The sequence below is a fragment of the Blennius ocellaris genome (assembly GCF_963422515.1).
Source record: "Blennius ocellaris genome assembly, chromosome: 9".
Classification (NCBI taxonomy): domain Eukaryota; kingdom Metazoa; phylum Chordata; class Actinopteri; order Blenniiformes; family Blenniidae; genus Blennius; species Blennius ocellaris.
Window position 1 is genome coordinate 6,242,380 of NC_137658.1, and position 16,256 is coordinate 6,258,635.

A 16,256-nucleotide genomic window follows, 5' to 3' on the forward strand; every position below is an offset into this window, starting at 1 on the left:
GTATCAGTAATAGTTGTTTTTTTTTATAAAAAATTTTTTATAGAGAATTTCGAGAACTTCGATTATTTACAGTGTAACTCAAATATTTCACTCACCACAAAGGTTTTCAAACATTTTGGGGATGTTTTTTGGAGAGATCATATCAAGCCCTCACAAATAAAAGAAACAAATCTGACGTCTGGATGAAGATAATGTACAGATCTTTTCTTTTTTTTTTTTATAATAATGAGAAGAAATATATTTTATGTTGTACTCTCATTTTTAGCTCCGCGTCTTTGTGTCCAGATGTAATGACGTAAGTCACCGCTGGATCGCAGTATAACTCGCGCATACGTCCGACCTGCCTAAATTCATAGAGAAGAATAAACGAGGAGCCAATCAGGATGCCTTATTTTGTTCCAACTTGTTCCAACTCCAGCCCAGGTGGTGGCGGTAATGCGCCTTGGACAATGCAGCAAACTGCCTTAAAAACACAAAAGAAGAAGAAGAGGAGCCAATCAGGATCCAGGGCTCCATATTGAATTGTTGTTTTGGTCCAGTCGCTCCTTTCCACTTTTTAACTAGTAATTTTTCTTTCGCGACAGGACAACTGAGTTGACGCTCACGCGGCAGCCATGAAGCTTGAGGACATTAAAAAGTTGAAAGTGACCGAGTTGCGTTGTAAACTGAAGGAGCTGCGACTGGACAGCAGAGGACTGAAGGCTGACCTGGTGGAGCGGCTGTGGTCCGCGTCCGAGGCGGTGCTGAGCTCAGAGGCTCCCCCCGCGGCACCGACAGACACCACCGGGCTCCGGTCTCCGCCGGCAGAGCCCGCGGGCGCCCCGCTGTCTGAAGCGCGCCTCGTTAAAGAGCTCAGAGACTCGGCCACACAGACCGACGCTGGCCCCGGCTCTCCTCCAGCAGCAGCAGCAGCAGCACCGGGGCGGCCCCCTGCGGCGGCGTCAGCCGCTGATGGAGGAGCAGAGCCGGTGAAGGAGCCGGGACCCGCAGAGGTCAGGGGAAGAGCTTTCTACGAGTTTAAGGAGGAGATACGATACAAGAGGTGACGTATTATCACAGTGAAGAAGATCTCACAAAAGAGATTTAAAACGTAGTTTTTCATAAAACTATCGAGAGGGCTTATATTGCTGGTTTTCATTCTACACAAATTCCGATTAACGACATTGGAAACACTTGAGAGGCAAGAGAAATGTATTTCCGTGGCACAATTCAGACACACGCCAAATGCTTTACAAGGGAATACATTAAATCTTATGTGATTAAGAAACACATTAAAACTGTATTTGTTAGAAAGGCATAAACATGAGAATAAGTAAAGTTAAAACTGTATTAACACAGAGTTGATTGGGTAAGTAAAATCTATTGTTTAATGGAAAGCCTGAGAAAATAATAGTGTTTTAAGGCCTGATTTAAAGTAAGTGAGTGTGTGAGCAGTCCTCAGGTGTTCAAGAAGTTTGTTCCACAGGTGAGGAGCAGAGGAACTAAAAACTACATCAACTTTGTTTAGTTTTTTTTTTTTACCTGGATTTGCTTCTTGCATGTTGATGCAAAGAAGCATAGTTTTCTGAGTCCTTGGGAAACTCTGATTGATGTTTACTGTCGTTCATCTATAGTGGAGCAGAGCTTTACATGTTAGTTACATGGTCACGTGTTGTTACTGTTACTGTTAAGGTGTGTGACTTTTCTTCCTCAACCAGAGCCAAATCGCCGCCGCCACCAGTTGAGAGCGAGGAGGAAGAGGCGCACGAAGCAGATAAAGTCAGATTAGATCCCCGTGAGTAGTTTTCAGCTCTTGAGACCTCGAAATGAACCAACGCAGCTGAAGATTTGTCCTCGTTTGCGATCGACACAGATTGCCGGCACCTCCACTTTGAGGCGGACGCTGATGGGCGGTCTGGGCACCCGCGGTTCTGGGCCCAATACCCCCTGCTGTGGTCGGGCTGCAGGCTCACCCACGGGGTGCAGCGGGGCAGCGTGAGCTTTGAGGTCAGGCTGGAGAAGAAGCTGTTGACCTCGCGGCAGGAAGAGGAAGACGTGAGGGAGCGCTGCGGTCTGAGGGTGGGCTGGTCAGCGGCCGACGCCTCCCTGCTGCTGGGTAACTTCTAACTCGTCTGAAGTACTCGTTCTTATTTTTCTTTGTTTGGACGTTTTAATCGGCATGCTTCTGTTTCCATACCAGGTGAGGATGAACTTTCTTTTTCTTACGATGGACGCGGTAAAAAAGTATCGGCGGGAAAGGAAGAGCAGTTTGGAGACTCTTTCTCAGAGGGCGACATCATCGGTTGTTTCGCAGTAAGTTTACGCTTTTGCGTTGAGACTTGTGTCGGCATTCCTCCTCTCCCCTCTCACACGCGTGTGCACGGCAGTCTTTTTCAACAGGTGGCGCCGTCGAGCTCTCTTTCCATAAGAACGGCAATTCAATGGGAGTTGCCTTTTCCCTGGAGCCGGCGCTACTTCAGGGTCGCCCCCTGTTCCCTCACATCCTCTGTAAGAGCTGCTCTGTCAGGTTGCACCTGGAGCCCGCCGCTCCACCCTGGTACCCCGCCCCCCCGGGGTTCACGCCGCTCGTCGCTCTCCCTGTCGGGCAGATGGTGAGGTCCCGGCCACCTGCGACTTCCAGATCCAATTGTGAGGTGAGAGATGAGCGGAAATTGAGAAAAATGTATCATGATTGAGACGTTGATTCTCATTTACAGTGTTTGAAATAGGCAACTATATTATCGCTGGTGGCGTTTACATAGTCGATGTCCGGGCAGCATTGTGTTTTGGTTAATAGCAGGCCCAAATTACAATTATTAAACTTTTTGCATATTTCAGTGAGTCTCAAATCTTATGTTCTCTGTACAAATAACGAAGATGTTTCCGGTCCAAAGGCGAGTGACTGGCGGACATCCTCACATCCCGGTGGTTTGGTTTTAAGGGTTAGTCTCTCTCTCTCTCTGGATCATCAGGTAGTTCTGATGGTGGGTCTGCCTGGTTCTGGGAAGAGCTTCTGGGCCAAAACACACATGAAACAACATCCAGAGAAACAGTTCCGGCTGCTGGGGACGGAGGAGCTGCTCGCATGTATGACGGTCAGTCGAAGCACCAGCTCGTCTCTCGGGTTTTAACATTCGACGACGGCGTCTCACTTCTGACCGGCGGATCGTCTGCGTTGGTGTTTAGAGAGGTGGACGGAGGGAGGACATGCTGCAGCAAGCCTCTCAGTGTTTGACCGACCTGATCAAGGTCGCTGCCGAGACGCCCGGTAACTACATCCTCGACCAGGTAACTCATCACTTCTGAAAACAACTCGTCTATAACGTGCTGATAATAAAGAGTAAAGGTTCATTCAAACGCTTACTTTTACTCACAAGCCTATTGGAGACAATATGGTGGCCTTATTCAAAAGCACCCTTGAACTTTATGGAAGGATTTGGTTCCTAAAGAGATGCAATATGAACCTATATGTAGATATAATACAAAAAAAAAATCTATATTGGGTATTTTTTAGCCTCCTGAACATCAAAATAAAGTCAAACGAGATGGTAACTCTCCTGCTCTTTGTCTCTAGTGCAACATCCACTTTTCTGCACGTCGTCACAAGCTGCAGCGGTTTGCAGGATTCAGGCGGCGGGTGGTGGTGGTCTTCCCCTCCGCAGCCGAGTGGAAGAGGCGCCTGTCGCAGCGTCAGCTGAGTGACGGAGAGCTCATCCCCGAGACGTCCCTCCTCAAACTCCAAGGTCTCACCTGTTTCTATTTTATTTTGTAGGAATGGTTTGGTCGTTACCGAAGAATGTCTTTGTGCAAATTCTAAGATATTCATGCTTAAACCATCATCTTTTGGAGGAGGGAACCCCTGACTATGAATGCTCTTGGTTATTATGCAACGCTTTCTGTCTGCCAGCCTCAGTTTCACTGCAAAGTTGCAGTTTTAGCACGGACTCATCCTAATAAGGTGCGGCACTTTATATCGGTCATAAACACAGCAGGCGGTCTTTCGTCACGTGCGTGCAACGCGTTTTTGTATTTGTTTGGGCAAAAGCCGAGGCAAATTGTAAAATTCCCCCTGCTAATCAAGTCTTTGTGTTGCGCGTTTTGTTTTGTTCCCCTCCTGCAGTGAGCTGCAGCCTCCCGGAGCGTCAGGCCGACCTGCTGGAAGAGCTGCAGTACGTCGAGCAGCAGCAGGATGGAGCGCAGAAGCTCCTGCAGGAGTTGAAAGAGGAGGCGCGCAGACTGCTGCCGCACGTCCCCAAGGAAGCGAGGAAGCCTCGACTTTATAGGAAAAGACCCCACCCTCACGGCCCCACAGTCCTGCGGAGGAACCAGTGGGCGGCGCTGCCCGGTCAGCATGACGAGGCGTGGCGGGAGGTTAATGTAGAGACCCGGCGAGACGCTTTCTGATTAAAATGTTTTGTGTTGTAGGGTGGAACTGCTCGGGGATCAACATGCAGCCGAGATATGTGAGTGTACTCGCGTTAACTCACGATAAATCTTTCACTTACTATAGAGGGTGATTTTTTTCCATAATAGTTTAACACAACAGGACTTAATAGTAACTTAAAGGCACATTTCTTCTTGTACAGATCGGTTGTTTTGATCCACAGTGCAGCTGCTCAGATTCTTTACTCAAAACCTCTAAATTTGATTTTCTTCCGTCTCATTTTTTTATTTTCACCAGGATGGGAGCTGCTACTACAGCGGAAATGAGAATCACTGGTGATGAAACCTGCAGTGAGAAGAGAGATGTGAACTCTGAGTTGATCGTTTTTATCCTTCGAGACTGCAGTTTTTTGACTCTTTTCTGAATAAAAAAAAAATGTAACTTAGACAAAAAAAGTCAGAATTTTAAACAGATTTTATCCCAAAAATATTTTTAATAAAATGTATCTTGCGTGTACAAATAGTGAGAAATGCGCATTTTCACATCAGATTTGGTATTTTAGGAATCTAAATTGATGACGGTTTGACTCTAATCCATCAGATTGTCATCATGAGTGTGTGTGTGTGTGTGTGTGTGTGTGTGTGTGGATCCCCTCCGCGATGCTTCCAGCTTTTCCCTCAGGTTTCACATTTTTGGTAAAGCAGCACGGCTCCTTTCGCAGAAGGACACATCTCCGACCACAGCGGGCTGCTTCCGTCCAGCTGCAGCACGTCCTTCATTAAAACAACATAATTCACAGGACAGACGTCGATTAACAGTGTTGCTGTACAAATGACAACGTACCTGGACGTACATGATACTGACCTCTCTGCTGGAGAAGACGATGTCCGTGGACTCGTGAGCCTCTGCACCTCCCTTCCAGTACAAATCTCTCACTTCATCAGAAGTCAGTGAGCAGCTGAGGTGGACACAAGATTAAAACGTGATTATCTCCCATAACATTGTCTGTGATGAGTCACTGCATCTGATCAGATTATTTTGCTTCCTCTGAGAAGTTTCCGTGTCCTGCAGTCGTACAATCCTAAATATGTCTTCAGGGGAATTTTCTGTTTCTAACTTGGCATGAATAGAAATTTAGTGGCCACCGCTGAACTGAAAAACGTGAAGGACACATGATTTGGATACAAATTTAAGTGACGGGTTTGAACGACTCACAGCAAATCATTGCTTTGAATGAATGAATTTTGTTCACAGAAAGCAGCATGAATGAGTACCTGACATAGAACTCAGCACTTGGTCTTCCAGCGCTGGTGTGATTCAGAGCGATGCCGAGGAGGACGGGCGCTCGGAGGGAGGCAAGGGGAATATTCACCTGTGGACACAACAGTTTTTCGGTCCAAGAGTTTGAGGAAGCGACAGAAGCTTTGCTTATTTTTCTCCTGTGTCGCCCATCATTCCACAAGTTACTGATACAAAGTCCATCCTCAATCTATAGGACATTAATTATAATTGTACGATGTTTACCGAACTCCTACCTCATCTCTGATCTCTGCACACACCGAGGAGAAAAGCTCAGAGACGACGAGCTCTGGCCTCGGCTTCATCATCGTCACGCCGATCTGATCCTCGCTCACCTCCAGCCCCAGGAGCTCGCCCACCACCTGAGCAGGCCAGGGACACAAACACCACAGTGATCCCATTGTGACGCTCATTCCCGAAATTCCGTCGTGTTACCTTGGGCTCCGGGTGTCCTCCGGGGACGTCCAGAAGCCCTCCGGCCTCTGCCACCCGCTGACTCCTCCTGATGAACACCACCTGGCCGTCGTCGGTACACAGCACGGCGCCCACCCCCAGAGGCTGAGCCAGCAGCGCCAGAGGGTCGTCGAACTCCGCCCATCCCCGCTGACGGAGCTCAGCCACTTGATTCGACCAGTTTGTTCCCAGGTAGTCTTTGTAGCACGTAAGGCCCAGTCTCAGAGTGAGGAGCGGCCCAGAGACTGGGGCCAGTTCACATGTGAAGCTCTTCCGCTCTGATACACCATCCATCTGCTCCTCGCCGCTCTGTGCACCCTCCGTTTCGTTCATACATCCATTCCCTTTGCGCACATCCTCCAGCCTCCGAGTGTCCCGGTCCCCGGCGCCCTGCGAGACGGGGACACTGGGGAAAGGGTTCGGAGACGTCAAGCAGAAGGAATGCAGTCTGAATTTGGCCCCGTTGAAAAGCCACGGCTCCTTGGAGACCCGCTTGGTCCAGAGCTCCGATATGTGACGCTCCACAGCCGGATCGGTCTGCCTGTTAAATCTGAAGGAAGAAACAAAACAACACATCAGTTCCAATGCGGTTAATGTCAGTTTCAGAGTATTTGTTATAAACTCCTGAAGTAAAAGCGTCACACTCACCAGCAACGGCAATGAGCATGTTATTAATAACATGCTCATAACAATGAGCATGTTATTAATTGTTATTAATTAACAATCGTAGGAAATACTTCAACATCTTCATATGTTTGTTTCTGCATTTTAAAAGTCATAAAGTTACCAACTACCAATATCAACAACCCCTGCCCCTGATGCATGCATGAATTACTAACTGCAACAACACATCATCAGTAGGGTAAAACTAACTAATGTCTCACAATGGTCTAATCCCAGCTCACGTTTCCTATTAGTCGGTCAACAATCATAAGCAGGTGAACCGCCCAAGTCAAACTCCCACCTGCCACTGTCCCCTGAGTGGGTAAAGACACTGCTTCATGTTTTTACCTCTCAGAAAGCGCCACTTGAACTTGAGCCTCCAGCAGGCCCTTCCAGTGTGCACAGTGGAACAGCACCGACACCTCAGGGTCCATCACTTCTCACTCAGTTGAACCATTGGCGTGTCCTCTGGATTCCCTTGATGTCCTTTCAAGAAGAAGCTGTCAAGTCAAAGTACAATTATTGAATACCAAAGCTGAAGCTACATTAGAAACTACAGCCGAGTGAAACAGAATGACACAGACACAGTGTCTCATAATCTGTTCCTGCTCGTCACATGTTGGTATTCTGCCTATAACAACGTCGACATTCCCTTGTCATCTAAGCGTACGCCATCACATTAATAGACAATACTTGTGTTTTCAACGTGGGAGTTTTTTTTATTATATAATCCCGAGGCTTCTTCCATTGAAAACAACAATTTTTCATTGGTATGTGGTGGAGCCTGTACAACCACATAAAGTCAATAGTTTGGAGTGTATGTAAAGCTCTCAGAGTAATACTGATACAATGCTGAATGAGACACACCTGTAACTTCACCTCCTAAACCAGCAGCAGCACCCTGTAAAACCACAGGTGTTTAAACAGATGATGCTGGAGGTTCACATTTAAATGACATGACGGAGCAAGTCACCTTAAAATCCATTATCAAAGAAGTAGAAATCAAATTAAATGTCACCAATGAAGACGGTTTAATTCCAGATTGAGAGAGATACATTTGTTCGCCAGAGTTGTTTAAATGCTGAACCTGTTAAACGGGAAGGAGTCAAATATAGAAAAGTTTAGAGTCAATGGACCTGAACTGAGTCGTATCCGGTGTCTATTGTTGATTCGTTTTAAGTCTGTCAAGTGTAATGCAGACTCTCCCAAAGCTTTGACTTAATTTACGCTAATGTAGGCAGAGAAAAAAACACCTTTATATCATATTAAATAAACAGACATTCCCCTTACCTTTGAGAGGCAGCGGAGCAGCTTCTTCCTCTGTTCTGACGGAAGGTAAAACCTGCTCATCATCACCGCTGAGCGGCGGACGTGTGAACTGCAGCCACCGTGATGGAAGAGACCGGTATGTTTTTATGGTGAAACTGCAGTCATACTTCACCGGGAGGTAGTGCAGGACAAGATGAGGTGATACATAAAATAAGATAACGCTTTATTCGTTCCATTTTGGAGAATTCAGTTGTAACAAAACCCAGAGGAACCTGCTGATAAACGGCGGGGCTCGAACCCGCGACATACCGGGGAAGCATTGTGTGGCGCCCCAGTGGCCATAGTCAAGCGACACGTGGTTATACACAACATCCGCTCATCGTCGAAAGTATTTTTTGGGAAATGGACAGTGAGCCACAAAAAGGCCACAAAAGACACAAGACAAAAGACTCACATTACATTAATTGCATGATTACCAGCAATAGAGATCAAATATAAATACCAATACATCAAAATTATTCGTAAACACCAAGAAGGAGGATGTAGTTTTATTATGAAGAGTCATTGGTGCGTTTGCGGACTGTCGGGAGTTTGACGCTCTTCTCCAGCTGCAGTGTTATAACACAGTTCCTCTGGTATGTCACCTCTCTTGAGTCTTACCCATTGTTTTAAGAACGTTTCCACGTTGCAGCACGCTCTGTAATGAATATCTATTTACTCTCTAGCCTCGTCGGATGTTGTCAGGTGTTTTTTGTGTGTGAAGCTATTGGCAGCAGAAGTGTTTGTTGTTGCACTCAGGTTAGCATTAGCTGCTCGGGCAGCAGAACAATGTGTCCCTGCAGGACAGTGTGTCCGCTTTCCCCTCACAGCTGGAACCGTTTCATCTTTACCACAACTCAAATATAAAACCCACGACGATCTCTGCCGCTGTCTGTGTTGCTCATGCAGGTAGCAATCGGTAAATCGGAGTATATTTAAAACTAGGTTTGATTAATTAAAGAGTGGCCCCGCCCCCTCCGTTGTGTTTTAGTGCGTTTTTACGCACAAGGTTGTCAGAATTTAAAAGAAATTAATTTAAAAAAAAGGGTTCTCTTTTGGCCCTCAGTCACATGTGGAGTAAAAAAAAAAAAATGTGTTCTCTGTTGTGCTCCTCAGTCACATGTGGACAGAGGAGGGAAGAACTGCTGACTCCTGCGTTTTCGATGGAAACACACTGAAAACACACTGAAAGGTAAAAAACAGTTTGTAAGCTCTCTCAATCCTGTTGTCAGTGTTTTTGGATACTTGCATTTGAGTTAGTATTTGTAACAGTATGTAGTTTTACTCACCCCTATATTCCATTAACACCATTAAATCTACTGTGCAACTTCATGACTAATAATAAACACTTAGTTAACAATAGTGGTATTATTATATACCTAATTTCTTTGCATATGCTTAAAACATTCATGTTGTATACAGGTAAACTGTGTCAGCTTTTGAAAATTCAATAAAAATGCTGATGAAAAGCACATTTCAAGAAGTTATTCAGAAAATCACGTTATTAATTGTGCTTGAAAGCAGAAGTACTTTTATTTTGTAATTGAGTACAAGTTAACAGAGAATCACTTGAGAATCACTTCAAACTTGAATTTGAGAATCAAATTTCCAGTTTCTTTCTACAGGTGCACACTGAACATCCCTGTGAACAACATATCTGTCAGATTCATAGTACAACTACAGCACACCCTTTCCAGATTCAGTGTTGGTGTTGAGCTGGGAAAATGTTCCCTTTCAACTTGAAGTGTTTGACATGAAACATTATTATCACAATAATTGTAGTAGAATACGTATAAACTGTTGACATGCACTAAGCATAATCTGCCGTCTCTTTGACATCTTATCAGGTAAATATTGGTTTTGAATTTTAAGTGTAATGGGATATTTTATTGATATTTTAGACAGATTGACTGGAAATCAAATGAGTTATTACATTCAGGAACGTTAGATAACATGTACAGCCTGTTGTACAGTATCATGGAACATTTTGGATATAACGATATTAGGCGCAGCACAGTTAAGAAGTGGTTTGCCCTCCTGCTTCACAATGAGGATAATCCCTGGTTTGAGTTCGAGCTTTTGAAGCTTCCTATGCACCTGCAGGCTTTCTCAGGATATTCCAATTTACTCCCAACTGGGATTGTGAGTGTACGGTACAGTGGGACATTTGTACATGTTTTTAAAAAGTCTGTGTGTGTGTTTTTAGTGGCTTTCTCGTACTATGCTCTTTCTTTCATAATCTAATAGAAACGTGTCGCCCCAGCTCATATCGGTCAAGTGAAGTTTGTCGCCATGCAGTTGGAGGCTCAGCTGCGTCTGTGTCAGAGCTGTTTGTGGTGCTGCAAGAACGGACTGCGGCTGTTCTCCCAGAGCTACACACACAGGTATGACAGGTCTATTGACAAACAAAAGCTAAATCTGTTTCCTCTGTCTGCCAGAAAGTTTTATTATCACGCCATTTAGTTTTAAGAGCACGACACAAACACGCCGAAAAACACTTGGATTTTACGCAAAAGTGTCACCTCGTCATCGATCTACGTTGTGTGAGTTGTCCGTGTCTTTGCTCTGCTTTCTGATTGATCTGAAGCTTTTCCTTTTTCTTTTTTTCCCTCTACCAACAGAAAAGCTGTGAACTACTACGACCTCCTGGGAGTCAAGTCTGACGCCTCGTTGGAGGAAATCAAAAATGCTTTTTTTGACAAATCGAAGAAGGTAAAAGAGCCTCATTTGTCTTGTCTGCCTCTGCGGCCACACGGGGGCAGCGTTTCACAGCCAACGTCCAAACACTGGATGACTTCTTCCCACAGGGGCTTCCTCACAGTTTGTTTTCAGTGCTGCGGCTCTCAGTGTAAATACGGATGGACGTGTGTATTTAACTTGTCGTTCTGGCATAATTGAGAAGTGACCCCTGTCACCCCCTTGGAGAGGAGGAGGAAGGAAAAAAAACAAAACAAAACAAAAAAAAACTTGGCCGCAATTTGGAACCCTCCCACTTGCTCGCATTTGTTTTACAAAGCGTCTTTGTGTATTAATTGATGCCGGCAGATCCACTGCTTCATTGCTTGCCTTTTGTCTGTGGACCCCATCGCCGTCCGTTGACGCTCGTTTCACAGTTGCACCCGGACAGCGACCCTTCAAACCCGGCGCTGCACAGCCGGTTCGTGGAGCTGAACGAGGCCTACCGAGTCCTGAGCAAAGAGCCGAGCAGGAAGGAGTACGACTTCAAGATCCAGCAGCCGTACAGGGGGAGCCAGGCCTTCGGATCGGCCGCCGGCCACAGACCCAGGTGAGGGGATCGCCGCGAATCTGACCCAAATAAACAAATGTCTGATCGGCGACGACAATGGCAGAACGTTTGGAGGGCTGCCAGTCATGTTGACTGATTCCATTAGCGAGGGGGGGGTGGGGGGACATATTTAACAGTCACCGTTGTCAGTCAAAACAACCGCTGTGCCGAACGTGTTTGTACTCGGAGGAGAGTCGTTTTGACAGGAGACAAGCTTGTTGAAGAAAAATACCGTGCGTTGCAAATCTGTTTTTCTTATGAAGTCCTTCTTATGAAAATCCTCATCAACTTAGAATTAAATTGTCATGGAAATGCTCAGTAAGGAATGGATCTGTTTTTTTTTTTACTTAGTTCTTTTACGGTCTGTTTATTCATCCATTCACTTTCTGTACCTGCTTTATCCAGCTCACGGTCATGTGAGGATAGAGCTCCCAACTGACACTAAGCATGGGTCACCGGTTCATCACACACACACACACACACACACACACACACACACACACACACACACACACACACACCAGGGTAATCCGAAATGACCCATCAGAGATGTTAATATGCAATAAGAAGGTGATTTCTGACAGAGATGCTGCACGTGTGTGACATGTGTGTGATCAGTTTAAATCCAGATTTGGTGTCTCCGGGGGCCGTTTGTGTGTAAAACACAAGTATTTTCAAGACTGTCGTCACAGTCCAGAAAACGCTGGAGGCGTTACCGGTGACACAGTTTCATTAAATGTCCCAATTAGTCATGATGGTGCACCGGCGTGAACAAAGGACCTCCGCAAAGAGGAATGCGGCCATTGTTAATACTGATGCGTTTCACAAGGTCTTTTCAGCAAATCATGACTCGGCTTTGTTTTTCCTTCTCCTTCTTCTAATTAACACGCCCTCGACAAAACACCAAAACATCACGTTTCCCTTTTCAGTGCACGAACCAAAAATATCTGTGGGGGTTTCCCCCTCGGCTTTCTTCCGCCATCCAAAGACACGCATCTCGGATCGATCGGTCGGCTGCATTTCAGGAGCCAGAATCACAAATGAGTTTTCGAGGCGTCACAGCTTGATGGAGGTTTTTTTTTGTTTGTTTTTTTTTTCCCCCTCTCTTCCTCACGCCTCCCTCCGTCTCTGTCGTCTCTCTTCCACCAGCGCCGACGCACAGGATAACGTGCGCTACTGGGAGCAGTTCCGCCACTCTCAGGCTCAGGAGACGACGGCAGAGGAGCAGCAGAAGCGGAGGAGGAGGAACTTCCGCCTGGTGGCGTACTGCGTCATCGCCATGATGCTGAGCATCGGAGCGCACGGCGTCTTCTTCAGGTGGGGAAACACTGCGATTGTGACGCGTGGCGGTTTAGACCAGGGGTGTCAAACTCATTTGAGTTGAGGGGCCACATCCACCCTAATCTGACCTCTGGAGGGCCAAACAAGTCAAACAGAACATATTAAACTGCAGATATGGACAAATGTCAAAGTCTTTCCTTCTTTTGATCCTTTTGTAACTGCAAGAATTTGCCAGTCTATTCTGAAATTTCCATATTAAAGTTAATCAGATATTATATTTGCAAACAAAAAAAAAAAACCTCAGTCGCCTGTATCTGGATATCATATTTTTATTCAGGATTAAAACAATTTGTCATCATCTGGAATTTTCTTTGAGTTTATGTGTCTAAAGTATCACTTCACATAAATTGGACACCTTTATTGTGAAAGGTGTTGTGTTATGTGACCTCCACAGATGCATTCATTAATTCTGACCAAGGGCGGGTTTGAATGTCATTTTTGCCAATCCAGTGTTTTTAGATCAGCCTCTGTCAGTTTTCATATTTATACTTAAAAAAAAAAAAATCACATGGCGGTTCTGGCCCCCGGGCCGCATGTTTGACACCCCTGGTTTAGACAGTTTGCAATCAAGCCCATTAAGTAATTTTTTTTAATTCTGCGACCATCCAGCTGTTGTTTACCGGCACCTACTTAAGAGTTGTTCTGTCGAAACTTGAATCGTTGCTGATCTAATGAGATATCCACATAAAGCGAAGTCATTTACATTCATGTTGAAAAGAAAGTTTCCTCTTTAGGTTTGACCTAATCCAGGTCACTTTACAAAAAAAAAATCTAAAATACACATAAACACAGTGGGAATCTCAATAAGACTGGGAGACGTTGGTTTAAATGTTTGCTTGAAGTCAAAGGAGTTTGAAACGATGCCGCTGTTTGAAAGATTAGATCGCTAAGTTAAAATCACTTTGCACGTTTTTCTGGAAGAATCGGGGGGAAAGCGAGTGGCGCAATCCATTTATTCCATGATGTGTCGCTTCTGTAATATTATGGATGAGTTTTTACTTCCCTCGCCGTCACTTCACCTCGGAAGTGTGTCTTGGCCAAACCTCCCGACCTGCGGCCCCGCGTGTTTGTTTTCACTGGCTTGACTTGGTGCCACTTGGTGTTTGTTGGGATGTTGGGTTGTGCGGCGGGGATCTGTTGTCACAGCTGTACAAACCCCATGAAGGCGACCCAACAGCACCCGGAGGAGCCTCCGGAGGTTTCGGTAAAGCAGAGCTACTCTCCTGACTCGAGTTGTTTCTCCCAACTCTCTCAGGAAACTGGAGGAAGTTCATAATACCTTCATGGACGAGAAGGACAGAGTCATCACAGAGATTTACAACGAAGCCAAAGAGAGGGCGAGGTGAGTTCAAGGCGTCGCCTCGCATCCGTCCGGTTTCCTTTTTCTTTTTTTTAACGTTTTCTTGAATGGCGAAGCCGAGCGTGACTGCGTCTCCTTGACAGGGTCAATGGTTTTAAGAAGCAGACGGAAATCCTGCGGCAGAGACACGCCGAGTTTCAGGAGAAATACAAAATCCGCAACGGAGGAGAGGACAAGTAGGAGCGTCTGCAGCTGCGACGGTGACGACGATGACGACGGCGCTCGAGCTGCCAAGCGGGAGGAAGAGGAAGGCTGGCTGTGGTTTTAGTTTTAGGACGCGAAGGTCGTCTCTCTGACCTTGTCGAGCACGTTTCTGCACTAAGTGTTTGTCTGCAGATCCTGAGTGTCGTTCGGGAGGGTTCCAAAATGAATATTGTGCACGACCACGGCGAGTCAGATATCACTGGACGGATTCATCCTCTCATTCCTCTTGTTCGGAGGAGCTGCAGTCAGAACGCACCAAACTGTGTTCTCGCATGAATGTCGGCGTGCAAATCTGCAGGTATTTGAAGCAGACCGAGTGGCGATGGACAGGCTGTGGTTAAAACCCATGTGTTCCTCGGTCTGACGGAGACACTCCCTTCTCCTCCGCGTTGAGCCCCCGGGGCTGCTGAAGGGGCGACTGACGAGGCTCGCGGTGTCACATGGTTCAGGAAACGTGGTTTCAAAGAAACCGCGATTTCGTAATCGCGTTTCACAGGAAACGACTCACAATAACGGCTTCTCTTTAATCATTATCTACAGTTCCGACACGTGGACCTCCTCGCTCCCTGCAGCGTCTTCCTCCGGCTCGTCCTGCGTTCCTCCAGATACTCTGGAGTCCGGGCTGGGCGCGACCTCGGGATGTCGCGTTTTAAACCGAAGCTATGAATGAAAATTGTTAAATTTTTAATGATTTATTTATACTTGGCTTGATACGAGGCTTGAAAAAAAAAATTGTATTATTGAAGTTCGTTTTAACCTTGAGAGCCACCGTTCACAGTTTTACCTCTCAGTCTTCAGGTATTAGAACTGTTATCTGGCTGCCTTATTTGTTCCCCCGAGGGACCTCAGAGAAAGAAACCATTAAAAGATGGAATGTTTCTCATCGCTTCCAATTTGTTCTCTCTTGTCATTTTTAGGATTGCCTTGAAAATTCCAACTTCAAAAATGGTTTCATCTCTCACTCTTTTAACATTTCATAGACTGGTTGACACGGTTGAAGCCATTTTGTTCCTCAGGCGACGTTAACTTGAGATCTAACTGTTATCTTTTGCACAGAAATGCCAGTGAAGTAATTTTATAATCATTTATCTGTCCAAGTTCTGAATGCACAACCCCCCCCCCCCCCCCCCCTTTAGTCAGCAAGTCAGATCTTAGAAATGTAACCTTCAATTCATAAATTGACACATTTAAAACCCCAAACACATTTAACTCCACGTTAAATTATTTGGGATTTGAAACCTGTTTACTGGGTGATCTGATTTAACAGCTTTGATAAAAGAATAATTCAGGCCCTTCAGTTGTGACTTTATGTTTAAAGATTGACAAGGTTTTCCTCCTCTCCCTCCCGGGCCTCTGAGGCGTCAGCAGCAGATAACATACCGTGTCCCCGCATCACTTAGACGCCCTCACCCTCATGTGGCGTGTGAGTGCGCCGTCATAACCCAAACACGCCATGATGACTGGTGTCAGCGGGCTTACACACACACACACACACACACACACACACATACACATGGAGATGACATTAAAAAAAAAGACTATTATGAATGTAGTTTCAATTAATCTTTATCTTCATTGATATCGCAATGATCTGCAGACAGCCCAATAAACACTGGCATGCAGTTTCTCTCAATTATTATTTATAAAAAGAGAGTGATGTGAAATACCGGAATAAATAATCATTGATTTGTTTAGTAGCAAACTGACCCTCAAACCTTTAAAAAAAACAAAAAAAAACTTACTTATTTCACCTTATTCTGTTCCAAAAATCATTAGATATTAAAGCAAGTTGGTTTTAGGCAGTGAAACATTTCTTTCAGAGTCACATTGTCCCTTTTAGAATAAATGTAAACATTTGAATTAACGTATGTACATGATCTGTGGAAAGTCTCCTCAACTCCAAAAAGTAGTCAACAGCCCATTTTTTGACAACATAAAGGAACACATGAGAGAATATTGTCATATATTTTGGCTGCATC

The 16,256-nt window shown here is 45.5% G+C and overlaps 3 protein-coding genes across 5 annotated transcripts; 2 read left to right on the forward strand and 1 right to left on the reverse strand.

The window, feature by feature from the left end:
• Nucleotides 1–614: 614 nt before the first annotated feature.
• On the forward strand, nt 615–4,797 carry LOC308134249 (heterogeneous nuclear ribonucleoprotein U-like protein 2; the record flags this gene model as incomplete). Its single annotated transcript, XM_080501906.1, has 11 exons — nt 615–1,042; nt 1,698–1,774; nt 1,853–2,095; nt 2,180–2,292; nt 2,367–2,633; nt 2,952–3,074; nt 3,166–3,267; nt 3,554–3,722; nt 4,100–4,324; nt 4,405–4,442; nt 4,661–4,797. The coding sequence occupies 11 exons, from the start codon at nt 615–617 to the stop codon at nt 4,700–4,702; spliced, it is 1,827 nt and encodes a 608-aa protein (XP_080358032.1). The 3' UTR covers nt 4,703–4,797.
• Nucleotides 4,798–5,015: 218 nt separating this feature from the next.
• Nucleotides 5,016–8,096, reverse strand: nudt22 (nudix (nucleoside diphosphate linked moiety X)-type motif 22). 2 transcript variants are annotated; one of them, XM_080501908.1, is made up of 7 exons: nt 8,069–8,096; nt 7,127–7,278; nt 6,098–6,665; nt 5,899–6,024; nt 5,638–5,735; nt 5,228–5,321; nt 5,016–5,136 (listed from the first exon to the last, which is right to left on the reverse strand). In XM_080501908.1, exons 2-7 carry the CDS (start codon nt 7,210–7,212, stop codon nt 5,041–5,043), a joined length of 1,068 nt encoding a protein of 355 aa, XP_080358034.1. In that variant the 5' UTR covers nt 7,213–7,278; nt 8,069–8,096; the 3' UTR covers nt 5,016–5,040. The 2 variants fall into 2 exon arrangements, with proteins under 2 accessions (XP_080358034.1, XP_080358033.1); XM_080501907.1 differs by having other exon boundaries at nt 5,038–5,321.
• A 536-nt stretch (nt 8,097–8,632) lies between these two features.
• On the forward strand, nt 8,633–15,120 carry dnajc4 (DnaJ (Hsp40) homolog, subfamily C, member 4). 2 transcript variants are annotated; one of them, XR_013936768.1, is made up of 9 exons: nt 8,633–8,682; nt 9,203–9,278; nt 10,334–10,470; nt 10,708–10,798; nt 11,200–11,372; nt 12,522–12,689; nt 13,969–14,055; nt 14,157–14,575; nt 14,818–15,120. XR_013936768.1 is itself a non-coding variant. In XM_080502248.1 (8 exons), the coding sequence occupies exons 3-8, from the start codon at nt 10,379–10,381 to the stop codon at nt 14,251–14,253; spliced, it is 708 nt and encodes a 235-aa protein (XP_080358374.1). In that variant the 5' UTR covers nt 8,633–8,682; nt 9,203–9,278; nt 10,334–10,378; the 3' UTR covers nt 14,254–15,120. The 2 variants fall into 2 exon arrangements, 1 of the variants encoding a protein (XP_080358374.1); XM_080502248.1 differs by having other exon boundaries at nt 14,157–15,120.
• Nucleotides 15,121–16,256: the final 1,136 nt, after the last annotated feature.